General features: G+C 42.4%; 1 protein-coding gene and 1 long non-coding RNA gene across 8 annotated transcripts in view; one reads left to right on the forward strand and one right to left on the reverse strand.

Annotated features, from left to right (window-relative positions):
* The window catches only part of LOC110526905 (endosomal transmembrane epsin interactor 1), a 62,576-nt gene continuing 39,686 nt past the window's right edge, over positions 1 to 22,890 (forward strand). For 4 of the 7 annotated variants that reach the window (XM_090238030.1, XM_090238031.1, XM_090238033.1 and 1 more), the window contains exon 1: positions 16,826 to 18,275. In XM_090238030.1, the coding sequence (XP_090094156.1) occupies positions 17,871 to 18,275 (405 nt within the window). In that variant the 5' untranslated portion in view covers positions 16,826 to 17,870. Of the gene's footprint in view, positions 1,599 to 7,623; positions 7,681 to 16,825; positions 18,276 to 22,890 lie in introns of those variants that run through there. The other 3 variants (XM_036980249.2, XM_090238032.1, XM_090238035.1) reach the window with 1 other exon arrangement.
* LOC149982874 (uncharacterized) lies at positions 14,696 to 16,986 on the reverse strand. The gene is made up of 2 exons (XR_016496704.1): positions 16,867 to 16,986; positions 14,696 to 14,922 (listed from the first exon to the last, which is right to left on the reverse strand). It is a non-coding gene; the product is annotated as an uncharacterized LOC149982874 (long non-coding RNA).

Below are 22,890 nucleotides of genomic sequence, written 5' to 3' on the forward strand. Positions count from 1 at the left end.
TTGCATGTCTATTCATGTCCCCTTTTGTTGTTAAAAGGGGAGCACAGCATTTGTTTATGAAAGTTTTTCCTGTCATTAAATATGCCATGTGTTTTTGTTGAAGATATTTTGACCATATTTTACTGTTAGTAGTTTGCAAGTGCACGTCACGTACTGTACATAACACCAGGTTGTCATTGAGAAAGCTAGCTAGCCTAGGTCCATAGACTATACTGTACATAACACCAGGTTGTCATTGAGAAAGCTAGCTAGCCTAGGTCCATAGACTATTCTGTACATTTATATTTCATACTGTATATTGCATTTACCTCATATTATACTGTTATGTGAAACTAGATTACTGTCTACTGTACCCATGCGTAAGAGAGGACTTTGGCATATAAGGACAGCAGTTGTTTATGGATATTTTTCCTGTCATTATCAGAGAATAAAAGATCAACACCAACCCTGATCCTTTGGTCATATGTATGCTGATCAAAACACAATGCAGATAGAGTAGATTGTTGTTTTTATAAGTGGATATACAGTGGGGCAAAAAAGTATTTAGTCAGCCACCAATTGTGCAAGTTCTCCCACTTAAAAATATGAGAGGCCTGTATTTTTCATCATAGGTACACTTCAACTATGACAGACAAAATGAGAAAAAAAATCCAGAAAATCACATTGTAGGATTTGTAATGAATGGTAATGGGCTTGAGGTTAGGGCCCCTTGGCAAATGCCATGCATGGTAATTAATGTGTAAGGTGTAGATAACTGGCTAGACTAATTTACCAATTTAAACATTTTTTGCTGACATTGGCTAATTGAGTGACTGTCAGTGACTGACATTACAAGAGGAAAAACTGCTGATGCACTGCCAATTTCAAAATTGCATCTTATGTATTCTACCATTCTAACTTTCAACAGTAAATTGAGACCATGACTGAGTTCCTAAAAAAGGGGGGGGTTGGGGGCACCCTAGCGGCTTGGGTCCCTGCCGTTTATGCCCAGGGCCGGGACACATGGGTCCCTGCCGTTTATGCCCAGAGGGCTGCACACGCGCCCTTTCCTGCGCCCTTCTTGTGCCTCTGACAAAAATGTGAAACGCAATCCTAGCCCCTTGTCACAAACAGCAGTTATTTTAAAACTTCAAACTCCGCCACCTCGAGACGACCATGGCAGTAGTAACGACGCTAAGATTGACCAAACCAAACTGACGGATCTCTTCTTTAATTTAGGAATAAAACTAAAACGATCACCCGCCTCCTCGCGCTGAGTCTCATCCAGGTTCAGTTGTTCTCCTCCTGGTGGCGCGTATCCAATGTCTATACCGGTAGTTCTCCCCGGATCGTGTTACCCTGTAACTAGGGTTTCTTTGGGTTCTCAGTTGGCAGACTCGTCGTTCAGGAGCCGGCCGCCGCGCTGTATATCTAGCTCTCGCATGCCTGGTTCTCAGTCGCAGCTGCTACCAGCGCTTCTCCCCAGCGGCCCACTGCTCTCCCTCGGATTACTGCAGCTGGTTCTCGGCTGCTCCATGGTCGCGCTCTCCTTCTCAGCTCTCTCCCTCAGCAGCTCGCCACCCATCCGAAACTCATGCCCTTTATGGGTCGGATCTTCAGTGAGTAGCCTCAGGTTTATTATTAACATCTCACACGTAATTAATAAGATGGCAGTAATTTTTTTTTACTCCATATTCTTAAACTATGATAGCTAGTCGACTATATCAACAGGTTGTGTAGTGCTTATCAATTATGCAACTGTTACCCAAATCACACTCTGGTTAGGGGATTAGATCATATCCACCACAACCAAAAGACATGGCAGAGCGATGGACTATTTGTCAGCTGTCGTGTCCTGGTGTCATATCTAGATGCTGTTTAAGAGTCCAGTGCTATTAGGTGACTTGTGTGCTGACAAGTACATTATTATTATGGGGTGACTTATAATGGTAGCCCCTACAGTTGGATACTAGCCTATTTATGAGTGAACTGGATTGGAGCACATACTGTACAGTTGAAGTCGGAAGTTTACATACACCTTAGCCAAATACATTTAAACTCAGTTTTTCACAATTCCTGACATTTAATCCTAGTAAAAATTCCCTGTTTTTGGTCAATTAGGATCACCACTTTATTTTAAGAATGTGAAATGTCAGAATAATAGTAGAGAGAATGATTTATTTCAGCTTTTATTTCTTTCATCACATTCCCAGTGGGTCAGAAGTTTACATGCACTCAATTAGTATTTGGTAGCATTGCCTTTAAATTGTTTAACTTGGGTCAAACATTTCAGGTGGCCTTCCACAAGCTTCCCACAATAAGTTGAGTGAATTTTGGCCCATTCCTCCTGACAGAGCTGGTGTAACGGAGTCAGGTTTGTAGGCCTCCTTGCTCACACACGCTTTTTCAGTTCTGCCCACAAATTTTCTATGGGATTGAGGTCAGGGCTTTGTGATGGCCACTCCAATACCTTGACCTCGTTGTCCTTAAGCCATTTTGCCACAACTTTGGAAGTATGCTTGGGGTCATTGTCCATTTGGAAGGTCCATTTGCAACCAAGCTTTAACTTCCGGACTGATGTCTTGAGATGTTGCTTCAATATATCCACATAATTTTCCTACCTCATGTTGCCATCTATTTTGTGAAGTGCACCAGTCCCTCCTGCAGCAAAGCACCCCGACAACATGATGCTGCAACCCCCGGTCTTCACGGTTGGGATGGTGTTCTTCGGCTTGCAAGCGTCCCCCTTTTTCCTCCAAACATAACGATGGTCATTATGGCCAAGCAGTTCTATTTTTGTTTCATCAGACCAGAGGACATTTCTCCAAAAAGTACGATATTTGTCCCCATGTGCAGTTGCAAACCGAAGTCTGGCTTGTTTATGGCGGTTTTGGAGCAGTGGCTTCTTCCTTGCTGAGCGGCCTTTCAGGTTATGTTGATTTAGGACTCGTTTTACTATGGCAATAGATACTTTTGTACCTGTTTCCTCCAGCATCTTCACAAGGTCCTTTGCTGTTGTTCTGGGATTGATTTGCACTTTTCGCACCAAAGTACGTTCATCTCTAGGAAACAGAACGCGTCTTCTTCCTGAGCAGTATGATGGCTGCATGGTCCCATGGTGTTTATATTTGCGTACTATTGTTTGTACAGATGAACATGGTACCTTCAGGCGTTTGGAAATTGCGCCCAAGGATGAACCAGACTTGTGGAGGTCTACACATCCTTTTCTGAGGTCTTGGCTGATTTCTTTTGATTTTCCCATGATGTCAAGCAAAGAGGCAGTGAGTTGGAAGGTAGGCCTTGAAATGCATCCACAGGTACACCTCCAATTGACTAAAATTATGTCAATTAGCCTATCAAAAGCTTCTAAAGCCATGACATAATTTTCTGGAATTTTCCAAGCTGTTTAAAGGCACAGTCAACTTAGTGTATGTACACTTTGACCCACTGGAATTGTGATACAGTGAATTATAAGTGAAATAATCTTTCTGTAAACAATTGTTGGAAAAATTACTTGTGTCATGCACAAAGTAGATGTCCTAACCGACTTGCCAAAACTATAATTTGTTAACAAGAAATTTGTGGAGTGGTTGAAAAACGAGTTTTAATGACTCCAGTTTTAATGACTCCATATCTGAAAGGACTGGGTAGAAATGAAGTTGATATCCAAAGCTATGTCTTTATAAATCAATCACACCAAATAAGGGACTATACAATCCTTTGGCAAAACTGTATTGTTATGAGTAATCAGGGTCAGGGGTAATAACCTAGTAATTTACCCCAGGAAGCACATTGTGATTAAAGTTCTTATAAAACAGGCAGTTTCTTATTGGAAAACACTGAACCAGAATTTGATATTGAATGTTTCTCGATCTAAGGTGTCCATCTTGGTACGAGTCCGAAATGGCACCCTATTGAATAAATGGCACCCTATTTTCAATGTATCGCTTTACTTTTGACCAAGGCCCATAGAGCTTGCACTGTGTAGGGAATAGGCCCTATTCCTGACATATTGCAAACCCTATGTGCCCTGGTCAAAAGTAGTGCACTAAATTGGGACTAGGGTGCATTGTGGGGTGCAGCCCTGGTATTTCTCCATCTTGGTTTATAAAAAAAAATTAAATGTAAAAGAAAAGTGCAGGTTTCACTTTTATTTAGTTACCACATTATTTCCATGCACCTGCAACAACTCAGATGTGCAAGTGCTTTTTTTAAAACATAGTAGTGTAATAAAAGGCCATAATGCATGTTGAGGACCCTCCTTGTTGCCTGAGACAAATCTCCTCTCCTCTCAGACACATTGATTCTGACCTGGTTTATGGAGAAACCTTATCGCTTGAACAACCCCCCCCCCCCCCCCCCCCAAACGTAAGGACATATTATAACACATTTTACAGAGGCCTAGTATGGATTCACTTATATAATTTGTGAAGCATCTATATAGGCCTTATAAAGGGTATGTGAAGCTTAGAGTTGTTGTTCTTTTAACGTGGGACTGTGCATTGTGCAATGACTTTTGTGTATGTTTGGCAGACCATCTCTCAAAATCTATTTTCAGCTTAATCAGAAACTACCACTGGAGAGAAATCAACCTTTTACAGACACTAATGTTACCACACACTAATGTAACCACACAGTACAATTTGTTTTTGTGTTCTTATGTGGTGGAAAAACCCCTTCATAAGGCACTCCAATCTCAATATACAAAAGCTTTATTTCAGCATGCATTGGAAAACCAAATAAATGTGCTTTTTGTTTTCACAGACATCTTATACAGACCAAGGCTGGGTGGGGTGTTTCACATGCCCTTCAAATGAGTCCGGTGCTTCTGCTTATCACCACAGATATTAGGTCCAGACAGAGGCGAGTTATATCAAGGACATGTCCACTCTCCCACACATCCTGGGATAACAGGAACCATGAACAATTGTTTTACAGAAAGTTAGAAACAGTTATAAAACAGACTACAAAAACTTACAGTGCAATTTGTAACAATTTTACAGAAATTAAGAGGAACAGGATTACCTATCTCTTCTTCAAGCCATATAAGATAACAAATGACATTTTCCTCTTTGACACCACATTATACGGGTTTCACATTGATCTATAAGGGCTGGGGTGTTGCAGGCTTCTGTTGGCCTTTGTACAAGTCTGTTTTAATGTCCACTGGCAAATCACTACTCACCAAAACACAGCAACTCACTCGGCATACATAGCTTTCCTGGAACATGGGTGGGTGTAAGGGAGATAAGGCCTATTGAGCAACTAACTCTCTAGTTATTGTTAGGAAGTGTGGCGCAATGGCCTACAAAGGAAGATCACTGCTTTAGTTCATTATGTCAGACAACATTCACATAACCTTTGACAACATTCACACAACCTTAAACAACATCCACACACCTGGTTTCTCCATAAACCAGGTCAGAATCCGGCTGGATTTGGTCTTATGTAGAAACGTTTGAAATTGTGTTTTTTACATTGGATAACAGTAGAGACTGTGCTAGAACATGGCATATCATATACTGCAGTTGAGGAACAATTGGAAAGTCATTCTGCTTTGAAAGTTGATAAACTTGTAACCTCACTTTAGAGAAAATGGCCCTTGAATAATTTGATACGCCTACTGGAGAGCTCTTCTTAGTCTACACCCATTCAGCATCATTCACACCCTCTTAAGCTTTAGCCCAATCCAGCTCTTTAGATATTCACATGTGAGGCCGTGTACTAAACAACCAAAGATTTCAAGAATAAAGGCTGGTTTATACTACGGGTGTGTTCGTAAATTCAATCTGGAGTGCCAGAGTGCGCTCTGGGCGTTCGTAAACTCAGCGTTGTCAGATTGTCCATTAGTAAATTCAAAGCGGTTTGCTCTCAGAGCGTTCAGAGTGCACACTGGCCACTCTGGCCGAGGAGTAGGGTTGGTCCGAGCATTCGGACCTAACAACAGCAGTCAAGCACCCAAGCTAACTGGCTAAAGTTGGCTAGCTGGCTAGCTACTTCCAGACACAAATGAGTGAACAGCTCACTCTTACCATTTTACTTGCTCTAGTAGAGATGGTTAGGCTGTTTTCATGTTATCCAGAGCGTTGGTGACTGCAACTGTGCTGCTGGCAACAATTTATTACGCTTTTTTGCTACTGTTTACTGACACCGGCCATATTCAACGGATGTTGAGCGTTCGTAAATTTGTCACTTATTCTGCACTCTGACACACTCAGACGAGTGCTCTGAAAACGGAGTAGATTGCCAGAGCGAATTTACCAGCTACGTCTAGTTTACCAGCTACTTGAGAAACAAACGCTCCTCAAGTCCTCAACTGGCAGCTTTATTAAATAGTACCCGCAAAACACTAGTCTCAACGTCAACAGTGAAGAGGCGTCTCCGGGATGCTGGCCTAAAGCTGCCAGAAACGGACGCCTCGTCTGTTTCTCAAACTAGACACTCTAAAGTGCTTGTCCTCTTGCTCAATTGTGCACCGAGGGCCTCCCACTCCTCTTTCTATTCTGGTTAGAGACAGTTTGCGCTGTTCTGTGAAGGGAGTAGTACACAGCGTTGTAGGGGATCTTCAGTTTCTTGGCAATTTCTCACATGGAAATAGCCTTCATTTCTCAGAACAAGAATAGACTGATGAGTTTCAGAAGAAAGGTCTTTGTTTCTGTCCATTTTGAGCCTGTAATCGAACCCACAAATGCTGATGCTCCAGATACTCAACTAGTCTAAAGAAGGCAAGTTTTACTGCTTATTTAATGAGCACAACAGTTTTCTGCTGTGCTAACATAATTGCAAAGGGTTTTCTAATGATCAACTAGCCTTTTAAAATGATAAACTTGGATTAGCTCACACAACGTGCCATTGGAACACAGGAGTGATGGTTGCTGATAATGGGTCTCTGTACGCCTATGTAGATATTCCATTAAAAATCAGCCGTTTCCAGCTACAATAGTCTTTTACAACATTAACAATGTCTATATTGGGGCGGCAGCGTAGCCTAGTGGTTAGAGCATTGGACTAGTAACGAGCTGACAAGGTACAAATCTGTCGTTCTGCCCCTGAACAAGGCAGTTAACCCACTGTTCCTAGGCCTTAATTGAAAATAAGAATTTGTTCTTAACTCACTTGCCTAGTAAAATAAAGGTAAAATAAAAATAAATATACTGTATTTCTGAAAAATTTGATGTGATTTTAAAATGGCTTTTCTTTAGAAAAAACAAGGACATTTCTAAGTGAACCCCAACTTTTGGGCGGTAGTGTATGTGATACGTGGTTGGGATACAACTGTGATATGTGGTTGTCTCACCTTTCCATCTTGATATGAATGCACTAGCTGTGGGTCGCTCTGGATGGGAGTGTCTGCTGAATGGCTAAATTGTAATGTAAATGTAGTTCTATGTATGTATATTTATGTATATTATGTATTTTATTTGTTGTGTTTCCTGTTTGGACCCAAGGAGGAGTAGCCACTGCCTTGGCAACAGCTAATTAGGGGTCCTAATAAATACAAAATACTTTAATGGAGACAAAAATGTGTATGTGTGTGTGTGTGTGGGGGGGGGGGGGGGGGGGGGGGTTACTGTCTGTGTATGCACATGGTATACAGTATGTAACATTGCGGATTTCTGTATCTGTTTTCTTCTTCTTCTCCAGGTGATCCTGTCAGGGATCGTTGGCCTCACAACATGGAGGAGACCCATGCTGCTGCTGGTAGGTCTATATATCACAGAACTGTTCTTTTTATACATGAGAGGGACCTGTACTTGCTTACTGTATGAGGGAACCGACCTAAGTACTGAATGAAGGCCAGGGGTATTCAACCATTTTTTCCATATTTTTGTTTGAATATCTCTAGCAACAACAGAATAAACACATTTTGAATTAAGTACCTGCCAGTAGCGACTCCTGGTTGGCTAAGTAGGTGGGGGGGAGCAGAGTGCAGGCAGGTTTTTTCCAATTTCAACAGGCCACGCACATTGCTGTCATGTGTATACATTTGAGCACACAGCCGTACAATCTCAATAGACCAACATTGGCAGTAGAATGGCCCTTACTGAAGAGCTCAGTGACTTTCAAGACGGCACCGTCATAGGATACCACCTATCCAACCAGTCAGTTCATCACATTTTTCCCTGCTAGAGCTCCCTGGTCAACTGTAAGTGCTGTTATTGGGAAGTGGAAACGTCTAGGAACAACAACGGCTCAGCCGCAAAGTGGTAGGTCACACAAGCTCACAGAACGGGACTGCCGAGTGCAGATGCGTGTAGCGTGTAAAAATCATCTGTCTTCGGTTGCAACACTCATTACCAAGGTCCAAATTGCCTCTGGAAGCATTGTCAGCACAATAACTATTAGTTGGGAGCTTCATGAAATGGGTTTCCATGGCCGAGCAGCTGCACACAAGCCTAAGATCACCATGCGCAATGAACTCCATATTAATGCCCATGATTTTGACAAGCATTAGGCTAGACGCATTGAACACACTATCCATACAACTCTATCAAGTATAGGTCAAATCAATGTAAACTGAATATTAATATGCCAATAATAATGATTTATTTAATTCATAGAGGGCTTTTAATTAGGTTGTAGACTAAATTAGCTCATGCCTGTCATTGATTTCCACCACTAGCAACACCTCTTCTGGTTCCAGCTGCGTCAGTGTACTTGGTACAGAGCAATGGCGCGGAGTCTCGTACCTTGGACAAAACATCCATAAAGCATTTGACGGCATCCTGTGCTTGCACAGCATCAATGCTTCTTTTATGCAGGTGTGCAAAAAGAATGTCCACTCGGGGCGTTATGTGCTGGAACAAATCAAGGAAAAAAGAAAATCCTTTAACATCGTCGAGAATCAATCCCTTGGCTTCCCTGTCAGTGATGTTGTCAAAGTCATCAGAGGCTAGAGTGGTTTCTAAGCACTACAATAGTTCACCTTTATTTTCATGCACAGTGTTTACAACCCGGCTCTAGAAATTCCAGCCCGTCTGGGATGCGCGGGGGAGCCTGCGTACCACTGTGCTGTCCAACACATTTATTTTGTTGGATCGTGAGAAGCAAGTTGTGCGCCTCCTTAAATCTGAGAAAAATACACAAGCATGTGTCACGGCTGATGCTGCTTGTTGCATCACCAAATTGATTTGGCATTCAGGTATATGTCTTGAAATTTTTTACTAATGCCACCAGTTAAACCGTGCATCACGCTTTCCCCATCATATGTTTGACCAATATGATTTATCTTGTCTGCTTCTTGCTCTGGAAAAAGTAGGCCCAGATTTTGATTTCGCAAATCCCCAATATCTCTCTTGCACAGTTTTGGCTGCATCAATGTAGCGGCAAATGTTGGCATAGGTTGTCTCATTCGCTTGTATGGCCATAAAGTCAGTGTTCTGTAACTCCTGTACAATGTACCCTTGCATTGTGGAGAGCCTACAGTCTAGTAGCTCGTGGGACGTGCCTTTAAAAACCAATTGCAGTGTCCAGCGATGGCACAAAATCAACAAGTCCCCTAAACACTCCTGGGTTCTCGGACACTTGTGTTTTATCTTGTCCCCTTAGTGTTAGCTCAAATGCACCAAAGAATTTGACTCAGTCAATTAGCTTAGATAAAATGTGGTGATTTTTTTTTCACAAAGTGTTGCGAGCTAGGCAGCCAAACAGCCATGCTTTTTTTCATACCAGGTCCACGAGAAGGTTTGATTGAGCAATTGCTGGATGAAGATGTCTGGTTTATCAGGTCCCAAATGCTTTATTTGCAATTATTTGGAAGGGTCAGCCTTTCAAAATTCTGTTTTTAGAAGTGATTCTACAGTGTTAAGTGACAGAGCTGGTGTCACTGTTGCAGCCACCATAATGACACGGTTATGATTAGTTTATTACAAGTCAAGTACAATTTGCTCTTTTACCCCCAACTGTTGACTACCGGGAGATCCAGGAGATCAGAGCTCTAATTTCAACGCCACAGGACCATCCATTTGCTTTGTGCGGTTGAAATTGATGTGATGAAATCCTTCAATCTCATTGGTGCCGTCCTCCCTTATAGCAAATAGCTGGCAAAATATCCCAAGCACTGGGTGCACAGCCCGTGCGCCCGGAGCTGCTGCTGGCAGAATAGTAAGTAACTGAACAGCTTTGTTTTGAACAATATTTTGTTTTTACAGGAAAATGTACACACATTTACCACACTTTTATGAGCATTAATCCATGAATTACGCTGAACAAAAATGTAATCGCAACAAGCAACCATTTCAAAGGTTTTACTGAGTTACAGTTCATAAAAGAAAATCAGTCAATTGAAATAAATTAATTAGGCCCTAATCTATGGATTTCACATGACTGGGAATACAGATATGCAACGGTTGGTCTCAGATACTGTACCTTAAAAAAAGGTAGGTGCGTGGATCAGAAAATCAGTCCGTATCTGGTGTGACCACCATCAGCTGCCTTATGCAGCACTGTTAATTGTGGCCTGTGGAATGTTGTCCGACTCCTCTTCAATGACTGTGCGAAGTTACTGGATATTGGTGGGAACTGGAACACACTGTTGTACAGGTTGATCCAGAGCATCCCAACATGCTCAAAGGCTGACATGTCTGGTGATATGCAGGCCATGGAAGAACTGGGACATTTTCAGCTTCCAGGAATTGTGTACAGATCCTTGTGACATGGATGCCGTGCATTGTTGCCTTATGCAGCACTGTTGATTGTGGCCTGTGGAATTTTGTCCTCATGCTGAAACATGAGGTAATGATGTCGGATGAATGGCATAACAATGGGCCTCAGGATCTCGTCACAGTGTCTTGGTGCATTCAAATTGCCATCGATAAAATGCAACTGTGTTAGTTGTCCGTATAGTTTATGCCTGCCAATGCCATAAACCTACCGCCTCCAAGCGGCTCTCTGTTCACAACGTTGATATCAGCAAACCACTCGCCCACACGACGCCATACAGGCTGTCTGCCATCTGCCCGGTACAGTTGAACCGGGATTCATCCGTGAAGAGCACACTTCTCCAGCGTACCAGTAGCCATCGAAGGTTAGCATTTGCCCACTGAATTCGGTTACGATGCCGAACTGCAGTCAGGTCAAGATCCTGGTGAGGACGACAAGTGTGTAGATGAGCTTTTCTGATACAGTTTCTGCAGGAGTTCTTCGGTGGTGCAAACCCACAGTTTCATCAGCTGTCTGGGTGGCTGGTCTCAGATCATCCGGAAGGTGAAGAAGCCAGATGTGGAGGTCCTGGGCTGGCAGGGTTACACGTGGTCTGTAGTTGTGAAGCCGGTTGGACGTACTGCCAAATTCTCTAAATTGCAAGCTCCCTCAAAACTTCAGACGTATGTGGCATTGTGTTGTGTGACAAAACTTCACATTTTAGAATGCCGTTTTATTGTCCCCAGCACAAGGTGCACCTGTGTAAAGATCATGCTTTTTAATCCGTTTCTTGATACGCCAAACCTGTCAGGTGGATGGATTATCTTGGCAAAGGAGAAATGGTCATTAACAGGGATGTAAACAAATTTTTGCATAGAATTTGAAAAAAAAAAGGTTTTGTGCGTATGGAAAATGTCAGATATTTTATTTCAGCTCATGAAAAATGCAACCAACACTACATTTTGCGTTTATATTTTTGTTCAGTGTATATATTTTTTGAAAAATCTGCTCTTTTCATTTTTTTTCCCACAGGTGAGGCGCCACCCCTAACGCCCTAAATGGCAGGCCGCCATTCATACCTACTACAGTAGAAAAGAGCGGAATATCTTATTTTTAATGATATCAACTTTATTTATCAACTCCTAATATTGAGCTAATTACAGTCATTGGAGCATATTACACTCACTGGAGTATCTGAGTAGTTATTCCTTTAAAAGTTGCGTCATACTGCAGCACAGCTTGCGGGCTGCCACAAAATTCTAACATGTCAGCCATTGTTGCCATTAATGCTAGTTAGTGCTAGTTTGGCCACCAGAGGGCATCTTTGAGAAGCATTTGACAGTTTTTAAATATTGACTGTTAAGTTAGGGTGGCACATTTTGGGGAATATTCAGAGGTGGAAACTTTCCGTGGGAATTAATATTAATACCATTTAAATGTAGATGTTTTTTGAATTGGATATATTTACCATATATGGAGACAGAAACAAACAAAAAAATAGTTACGAATTTAACTTTTAATGAAATGTCACATCAAAAGAAAGAGAATATTGAATGATCCCCAATGATCCCCATCACATCTCCAAAAAACATTTTTAACATACCTCTGTAAAATGATAGTGTTTGAGCTAAAGCTTTGGTTGTCTTCCTCCCAGGCTTGCATGTCTTCTCCCAGGACCTCTTCAATGTCCACATCTTGAACATCAGACTCTGAGGCCTCATCTTCACTGTAACTTTCCAACCTTGTTGAGGATGGCTCATTGTCAGGCTCAGAAAGCCTCAAATTTGCCCGGATGGCCCCCAATTTTTCAACCCTTTTATTGGTCAGCCTGTTGCATGCTTTGGTGTGTGTGTTCCCAAACAATGACCAGTTGCGCTCTGAGGCGGCTGATGTTGGTGGGAGGATGATGGAGGCAACAGGGGAAAGAGCCTCAGATCCACAAAGTCCCTTCCACCATGTGGCTGATGAGATATGTTGGCACGACTGCCATATTGCATCTCCATCCCAAAGCCCTTGCTTGGAAGTGTACTTCGCCAGACTGCCAAGAAACGTGCCCTCATCCAGGCCAAGGTGGTGAGACACGGTAGTGATGACACCATAAGCCTTTTTGATCTCTACACCAGACAGGATGCTCTTGCCAGCATACTTGGGGTCCAACATGTACATTGTGGCGTGTATGGGCTTCAGGCAGAAGTCTTCACGCTTTTTGATGCATTCCAGAACTGCAGAAGCTCAACATCTGACAGGATGGGATTGTCTACCTCAATCCGTGCAATAGCCAAAGGTTTCAGGAGTTTCAGGCTGCTTACCACTCTCTCCCAAAATACATCATCCAGGAGGATCCTCTTAATGGGGCTGTCTATATCAGCAGACTGTGATATGGGCATTTCTTGGAGAGACTCCTTCCCCTCCAGGAGATGGTCAAACATGATGACAACACCACCCCAACGGGTTGCTGGGCAGCTTCAATGTGGTGCTCTTATTCTTCTCACTTTTCTTGGTGAGGTAGATTCCTGCTATAACTTGATGACCCTTCACATACCTAACCATTTCCTTGGCTCTTTTGTAGAATGTATCCATTGTTTTCAGTATCATGATGTCATTGAGGAGCAGATCCAATGAATGAGCAGCACAGCCAATGGGTGTGATGTGAGGGTAGGACTCCTCCACTTTTGACCAAGCAGCCTTCATGTTCACAGCATTGTCTGTCACCAGTGGAAATACCTTCTGTGGTCCAAGGTCATTGATGACTACCTTCAGCTCATCTGCAATGTAGAGACCAGTGTGTCTGTTGTCCCATGTGTCTGTGCTCTTGTAGAATACTGGTTGAGGGGTGGAGATGTAGTTAATTATTCCTTACCCACGAACATTCGACCACCCATCAGAGATAATTGCAAAACAGTCTGCTTTCTCTATGATTTGCTTGACCTTCACTTGAACTCTACATCCAGAAAATGAGTAGATCAAGCATGTCTGGTTGGAGGGGTGTATACTAGGTGAAGAATATTCAGAAATCTCTTCCAATACACATTGCCTGTGAGCATCAGAGGTGAACCAGTTGCATACACAGCTCGAGCAAGACATTCATCAGCATTTCTCTGACAGCGTTCCTACATTGAGTAAAAAAAAAAATCTGATTTCAGGAGGACCATGAGCCGTTGCTATCGATGAGATGTCTGATTCATCATTTTCACCTTGAATGGAAGTAAAGGGACTTTTGTCAATTTTTATGCACTTGGCAAGATGATTCTGCATCTTTGTTGCATTCTTCACATATGATTTGGCACAGTATTTGCAAATGTACACAGCTTTTCATTCTACATTAGCTGCAGTGAAATGTCTCCACACAGATAGCGCCTGTGGCATTTTCCTTTAAAGATTAGTAACAAAAAAAAGAAGGTTTTTAAAAACACACATGTAATTCAATGTACAGATAAATAGTTAAGCAGTTAGATTAAGCAACTCCTTTGTAAGATAAATGTTTTTTTTAAATGAAACATGACTTAACACTTAGTTAGCAAAAACTAACTAGCAGAAATTGTTAACAAGTTAGAAATTATTTAAACACACTTTGCTGTAGGCGACTATTTAGTAGTTAACAAAAAATTATGTCATAAAATATTCACCCCACCCAGTATTGTAATCAAAACTTACCAGAAAGCATGTAGTCCTTGGCTCAGACAGTGTAGTAGTGTGGACTCAATATCATCTCATTAGTGTGCAAGATCTTGAGAATCAGCTGTACATGTGAAGGAAGAGTGCACTGCACATGCAATGAAAGATTGCACTGTGCATGCAGGGGGTTGCAATTACATTTTCCATTCCATGTTTTCTTTTTTTCCTACTGTATTATTGACTATGTTTTGTTCATTCCATGTGTAACTCTGTGTTGTTGTATGTGTCGAACTGCTATGCTTTATCTTGTCCAGGACGCAGTTGCAAATGAGAACTTGTTCTCAACTAGCTTACCTGGTTAAATAAAGGTGAAATAAAAAATCAAAAATAGAAATTGGGGATAGTGTTACACGGAGTGGAACAGGGGAATCCAAGAGCAGACTCAGACGAGGAGACTGGATTGAAGTAACCAAGGTATTTATTGAAACACAGGGAGAAGATGGAGTGCAGGTCAGGGGAAGCTTCAGGCGGCTTGCAGGAAACCAAATGCGGAGGCTGAGGCTGGAGCGAGAGGGGTTGGGACAGGGTAAGCAGGTCCGGAGGGGAATCCAAGGGACTAGTAGAGTGGGGAATCCAGGACATAGTTGCAGGATGACGAGACAGGGACCAGAGACATTTCGGGCAGAACTGTAGCAGAGAGGAAAACAGAGTCAGGCAAGGGAAACAGGCACATCAGGATCTGAATAGAAACAAACGGCTAGAAACATTGACTGAGCAGTTCTGGCAGCGCGGAAGTTGCAGGGCTGAGTATTAGTAGAGGTCTTGATTATGGAACAGGTTGCAGCTGGTGGGGATCTGCTCTGACTCCAGCACACCTGTCTCTGCCCACACAATCTCACACACACACACACACACACACACACACACACGATAACATACGCACTATACATACACATGGATTTAGTACTGTGGATATGTGGTAGTGGTGGGGTAGGGGCCTGAGGGTACACAGTGTGTTGTGAAATCTGTGAATGTATTGTAATGAGAGAGAGAGAGAGGAAAAGAGCACTGGGGGAGGCGGCAGGACAAGGAGATACAGGATGAGCAGTAAGAGGGGGCAGATGTGACAGATAGTTTAACTAAAATATGCCACAAGACCTAAAATTGCCATGTGTATCCCACAAAAAAGGTTCACGGCTATAAGCTAACTTTTTTGATGACATTGAGCAAAATTCCCAATTTTCTTGAAAGTTTTTGACTATATGGGATCTTTTTGGGGGAAGGGTACCAAGGGTACCAACACATTTCTGCTGTATTGAAGGTCCCCAAAAACACAGTGGCCTCCATCATTCTTAAATGGAATTAGTTTGGAACCTCCAAGACCCTTCCTAGAGCTGGCCACCCGGCCAAGCAGCAGCTAATGGAGATCCATAGTAGATACAAATACAGCCCGCTTGGAGTTTACCAAAAGGCACCTGAAGGACTCAAACCATGAGAAGCAAGATTCTCTAGTCTGATGAAACCAAGATTGAACTCTTTGGTCTGAACGCCAAGCGTCACATCTGGAGGAATTCTGGCACCAAACCTACGGTGAAGCATGGTGGTGGCAGCATCATTCTTTGGGGATGTTTTTCAGCGGCAGGGACTGGGAGACTAGTCAAGATCGAGGGAAAGATTAATTGAGCGAAAATATGCTCCAGAATAGTCTGGACCTCAGACTGGTTTCACTTTTGAGTGGTGGGTGATTGTTTCCTGTTGTAATGTTTGTTTCACATTTCAGGACTGTTTCGGTTTTCGTTTGTATCATTCACCTTGTTATTTTGTATTATTTAGTGTTCAGTTTAATAAACTAAAATGGACACTTACCACGCTGCACATTGGTCCGACCTCTCTTACTCCTCATCAGACGATGAGGAAGCATGTCAGGAGGGGGATGTAGGGTGGTCATTGACGTTAAAGGTTTAAAAATGTTTTCAAGAAATAATTCAATACTTTGACAACATTTTTTTGAAACTTTTAAATTATATCAAACTCAACCATTTATATCTTCCAGTGAAGACAGATTTTTCATGGTATGGTGGGGTATACAAAATGGGTCAACTTTGAGCACTTTTATCTCTTGAATGTTTCTGACCACTTTTTCCAAAGGCAAACATGCATAGAAAGATTGGTTTAAATCAAAAGGGATGCTTTAAAAAAGTGATTGAACTCAAATGGATTTATCCTGTAGTCACATTCCCTGTCCTCCCAAATCCTGTAATCTGGTGTAGAGGCGGTATTAAAGCCTCTTAGAAACAAACCGTTTTTACCAGGATACTAGAGCAATAACTATTAATCAAATGGACGTTGTCTCATGCAGATTTACATTTTGCAGACGAATAACATGAAATACCGTGATTAGCATCTGTATAATCACATATTATTGCCATATTATGTAGTCTGAATGTATTAAAAAGTGTACATTTTATTCCGGCGCCGACAGAGATGGCCGCCTCGCTTCGCGTTCCTAGAAAACTATGCAGTATTTAATTTTTTTATGTGTTATTTCTTACATTCTTACCCCAGGAAATCTTAGGTTTTATTACATAGAGTCGGGAGGAACTATTGGATATAAGAGCAACATCAACTCACCGACATTACGACCAGGAATATGACTTTCCCGAAGCAGATCCTCTGTTTGGTCCACCACCCAGGACAATGGATCGGATCCCAGCCGGCGACCCAAAACAACTGCGTCGCAGAATGGACAGACGGAGCGGTCTTCTGGTCAGGCTCCATAGATGGGCACATCGCGCAGCGCTCCCGAGCATACTACTCGCCAATGTCCAGTCTCTTGACAACAAGGTAAACGAAATCTGAGCAAGGTTTGCCTTCCAGAGAGACATCAGAGACTGTAGCGTTCTGTGTTTCACGGAAACATGGCTCACTCGAGACACGCTATAAGAGTCGGTAGAGCCACCTGGTTTCTTCACGCAACGCGCCGAAAGAAACAAGCATCTCTCTGTTAGGAAGAAGGGCGGGGGTGTATTCCTTATGATTAACGAGACATGGTATGATCATAACAACATACAGGAACTTCAAGTCCTTTTGTTTACCTGACCTAGAATTCCTTACAATCAAATGCCGACTGCATTTGAATTATTTTAGATCATAATCACAGTCGTGTATATTCCCCCCCCCCAAGCAGACACATCAACGGCTCTGAAACAACTTAATATGACTCTATGTAAACTGGAAACCAGATATTCTGAGGCTTTATTGTAGCTGGGGATTTTAACAAGGCTAATCTGAAAACAAGGCTCCCTAAATTTTATCTGCATATCGATTGTGCGACCCGGGCTGGCAAAACCCTGGATCATTGTTATTCTAACTTCCGCGACGCATATAAACCCTCCCCCGCCCCCCTTTCGGAAAAGCTGACCACGACTCCATTTTGTTGCTCCCAGCCTATAGACAGAAACTAAAAGAAGAAGCACCCGTGCTCAGGTCTGTTCAACGCTGGTATGACCAATCGGATTCCACGCTTCAAGATTGCTTCAATCACATGGACTGGGATATGTTCCACATAGCGTCGAACAACAACTTTGATGAATACGCTGATTCGGTGAGCGAGTTTATTAGCAAGTGCATCGGTGATGTTGTACCCACAGCGTCTATTAAAACATTCCCCAACCAGAAACCTTGATGGCAGCATTCGTGCAAAACTGAAAGTGCGAAATATTGCTTTTAATCAGGGCAAGGTGACCGGAAACATGACCGAATACAAACAGTGTAGCTATTCCCTCCGCAAGGCAATCAAACAAGTTAAGCGCCAGTATAGAGACAAAGTAGAGTCGCAATTCAACGGCTCAGACACGAGAGGTATGTGGCAGGGTCTACAGTCAATTACGGACTACAAAAGAAAAACCATCTCCGTTGCGGACCATGATGTCTTGCTCCCAGACAAACTAAACAACTTCTTTGCTCACTTTGAGGACAACACAGTGCCACTGACACGGCCCGCTACCAAAACCTGCGGGCTCTCCTTCGCTGCAGCCAACGTGAGTAAAACATTTAAATGTGTTAACCCTCGCTAGTTTGCAGGCCCAGACGGCATCCCCAGCCGTGTCCTCAGAGCATGCGCAGACAAGCTGGCTGATGTAATTACGGACATATTCAATCAATCCTTATCCCAGTCTGCTGTTCCCACATGCTTCAAGGCCACCATTTTTCCTGTTCCCAAGAAAGCTAAGGTAACTGAGCTAAATGACTACCGTGCTTTGAGAGACTAGTCAAGAACCATATCACCTCCACCCTACCTGACACCCTAGACCCACTCCTATTTGCATACCGCCCCAATTGGTCCACAGATGATGCAATCACACTGCACACTGCCCTAACCCATCTGGACAAGAGGAATACCTATGTAAGAATGCTGTTCATCGACTACAGCTCAGCATTTAACACCATAGTACCCTCCAAACTCGTCATTAAGACCCTGGGTCTCGACCCCGCCCTGTGCAACTGGGTCCTGGACTTCCTGATTGGCCGCCCCCAGGGGGTGAGGGTAGGTAACAACATCTCCACCCCGCTGATCCTCAACACTGGGGCCCCACAAGGGTGCATTCTCAGCCCTCTCCTGTACTCCCTGTTCATCCATGACTGCGTGGCCATGCACGCCTCCAACTCAATCATCAAGTTTGCAGATGACACTACAGTGGTAGGCTTGATTACCAACAACAATGAGTCGGCCTACAGGCAGGAGGTGAGGGCCCTCGGAGAGTGGTGTCAGGAAAATAACCTCAAACTCAATGTCAACAAAACAAAGGAGAGGATCGTGGACTTCAGGAAACAGCAGAGGGAGCAGCCCCCTATCCACATCAACCGGACAGTAGTGGAGAGGGTGGAAAGTTAAGTTCCTCGGCGTACACATCACGGACAAACTGAAATGGTCCACCCACACAGACAGCATGGTGAAGAAGGCGCAACAGCGCAACCTCGGGAGGCTGAAGAAATTTGTCTGGTCACCAAAAACACTCACAACCTTTTACAGATGCACAATTGAGAGCATGCTGTCGGGCTGTATCACCGCCTGCTACAGCAACTGCTCCGCCCACAACCGCAAGGTTCTCCAGAGGGTAGTGAGGTCTGCACAACGCATCACCGGGGGCAAACTACCTGCCCTCCAGGAAACCTACACCACCCGATGTCACAGGAAGGCAAAAAAGATCATCAAGGACCCTAGCCACTGCCTGTTCACCCCGCTATCATCCAGAAGGCAAGGTCAGTACAGGTGCATCAAAGCGGGGACCGAGAGACTGAAAAACAGCTTCTAACTCAAGGCCATCAGACTGTTAAACAGCCATCACTAACATTGAGGGGCTACTGCCAACATACTGACTCAACTCTAGCCACTTTAATAATGGAACAATTGATGTGATAAATGTATCACTAGCCACTTAAACACGGCACTTTAAATAAAGTTTACATACCCTACATTACTCATCTCATATGTATATACTGTACTCTATACCATCTACTGCATCTTGCCTATGCCATTCGACCATCACTCATTCATATATTTTTATGTACGTATTCTTATTAATTTCTTTACACTTGTGTGTATAAGGTAGTTGTTGTGAAATTGTTAGGTTAGATTACTTTTTAGATATTACTGCATGGTCGGAACTAGAAGCACAAGCATTTCGCTACATTCGCATTAACATCTGCTAACCATGTGTATGTGACAAAGCACAGTCAGCGTCTTACAACTCTGAGAGTCTATTTAAATCAGCTTTCACTGATTGCACGTAAAGGAAGATAGTTCCTAAATGGGAGTGCTTGCTTTGTTGTCCAACTGATCTTGTGTTCTTTCTGCCATCCGGTGAACCCCGTTCATGTCTGCACACAGCAATATCTTTAAATTATTTTCTTAAACTCCTTTACTCCTAAACTATATCTGTTAAAATGTCGATTCCGCTAGGTGGCCCTTTTTTATCAGGCTATGCTTAGGCCTACCGCAGAATGTTGCCAGTGTGTATAGTAGCATAGTGTATTACAAATGGAGGTATCACACAATACAATTTGAGCAATAGTTCTGTTAAAGCTGCAATATGTAACTTTTTGGGGTCCCCTACCAAATTCACATAGAAATCATGAGTTTTAGTTCTCACATACTCATTGAAAGCAAGTCTAAGAAGCAGAGATCTGTTCTATATGCGCTACTTCCATGTATCCCATTCTTAGGTTTAGCTTCAAGCAGCTGAAAATAAATATTGAATATTGAATTAAATATTTTTGGGTATTGAAAATGTTATTTCACAGGGGTTTAGATGGTACAATGATTCTCTATGCTGTACTGCTTTTGCTTGTTTTATCACATAAACTGAAATTATGCGAACTATTCGAATTTTAGCAACCAGGAAGTAGTGGAGCGATTTTTGCATAGTGCACCTTTAGTGCAACAGATTAACATCAATAATGCATCTTCAGACATAGCCTACCCCTTGGGGAACACTCTTATTAGTGTAAAGGGTGTCTTAGTCTTAATCCCCTCAATTTGTTCAAAACGTGACTTCAGGAAACTGTAAGAGTGAGTGTTCAGTTGAAACTGGGGAGTTGGCGCTTGCCTGAGGGTGAAATCTGGAGTCGAGCTGTCTGTCCCGCAAGCTGTGTATTTGTGTGTGTGTGTGTGTCCTGTGTGAGAGCGGACACACTGACTGAGTTAGGACAAATTAGTGACTGTATCCTCCCCGTCACAAAGAATACACAGAGCCCCACCTCTGACCTGAGTGATTTCCATGGCCGCGGTCGCCAGACAGAAAGGGACAGACACAGAGAGACAGACAGCGGTCACCATGCGTCCCAGTCTTAGCTCCAGTATAAATACCCCTCTGCCTCACTGTGAGAGGCGGTGGGGGGCTGGATTTGGCCCATCCCCTCCCTTATGCCCAAGACCGCCAGGCGACCGACACGATTTTGCTGCTTGAGGCACGCTTAAAATAGTCAGATCTTTTCCGAGCCCACCTATTTGTGTAAGCTTTGAAAAGGGGTCATTTTCATATTGATTGACATATCCTTGGCTGTTCTGAATTACATGCACTATAAACCAACACTCACATCAAGTCAGTCTAATAGTAAGTGTAGTTAAATTACCCATTGTATATTCCATGATGTCAGCTATCAACAAACAGGTATTGGTCTGTCTTCCCTTCTCTCCTTCTTCTTTCTGTCTTTTTTTCAATAACAGTGTTTACATGACAAATTTTTTCTGTCATCTTTTCTATCTGTAATTTCGTCTTGTGTTTAAATCAATCGTGTTTTATTTGTTTTTACCATTGAGGACCACTTTGAAAACAAGTGTTTTAATTAATAATTTTACGTGATTTCCTCTGGGAATACATTGTTTACTCTGTTGTACATTATATGTATTTTACCCAAATAAATTCAATTCAAATACAGTGCCTTCAGAAAGTATTCACACCCCTTGACTTTTTCAACATTTTGTTGTATTACAAAGTGGGATTAAAATGGATTTAATTGTATGTTTTGTCAACGATATACACAAAATACTCTTATGTCAAAGTGGAAGAAAAATTATAATATTTATAAAACATTTATAAAAAAGAAAACAATATTATATCTTGATTAGATATGTATTCAACCCCCTGAGTCAATACATGTTAGAATCACCTTTGGCAGCGGTTACAGGGTATTTCTGGGCAAATCTCTAAGAGCTTTCCACACCTGGATTGTACAACATTTGTCCATTATTATTTTATAAATTCTTCAAGCTCTCTTAAATTGGCTGGTGATCATTGCTAGACAACCATTTTCAGGTCTTGTCATAGATTTTCAAGCAGATTTAAGTCAAAACTGTAACTCTGCCACTCAGGAACATTCCCTGTTTTCTTGGCCAGCAACTCCAATGTAGATTTGGCCTTGTGTTTTAGGTTATTGTACAGCTGAAAGGTAAATTCATCTACCACTGTCTGGTGGACAGCAGACAGAACCAGGTTTCCCTGCAGGATTTTGCCTATGCTTAGCTCCATTCCGTTTATTTTTTATCCTGAAAAGCTCCCTAGTCCTTAAGGATTATAAGCGAACCCAAAACATGATGCAGCCCACCACTATGCTTGAAGATATGGAGAGTGGTACTCAGTAATGTGTTGTATTGGATTTGCCCCAAACATAAGACTTTGTATTCAGGATAAAAAAGTGAATTGCTTTGCGACATTTTTTGCAGTATTATTTTAGTGCCTTGTTGCAAAGAGGATGCGTGTTTTGGAATATGTTTATTCTGTACAGGCTTCCTAACTACAATGTTCTTGATCCATCCTCAGTTTTCTCTGTTATTTAGGCTTCCCATAAGAAAGGGGTTGAAGACGTATTTCAGATTTTCAGTTGTAATTCATTTGTAAAAAATGTAAACATAATTCCACTTCGACATTCAGGGGTATTTTTTTTAGGCCAGTGACCCAAAACATCTACAGTGTGTCCTTTTTAAATGCAGGCTATAACACAACAAAATGTGGAAAAAGTCTGGGGTGTGAAGGCACTATATATTATCTTTCCAGTCAAGGCCAGCTATGAGGGCCTTTTTCTTTTGTCATAAACAGTTGTATCCCTTTTTTCTCTCAACTTCCCTTTCTTCCCTCTCTCTATATTATGGTTCTG

This window comes from Oncorhynchus mykiss, chromosome 6 (genome assembly GCF_057628025.1).
Source record: "Oncorhynchus mykiss isolate SJ-2025 chromosome 6, ASM5762802v1, whole genome shotgun sequence".
Lineage (NCBI taxonomy): Eukaryota > Metazoa > Chordata > Actinopteri > Salmoniformes > Salmonidae > Oncorhynchus > Oncorhynchus mykiss.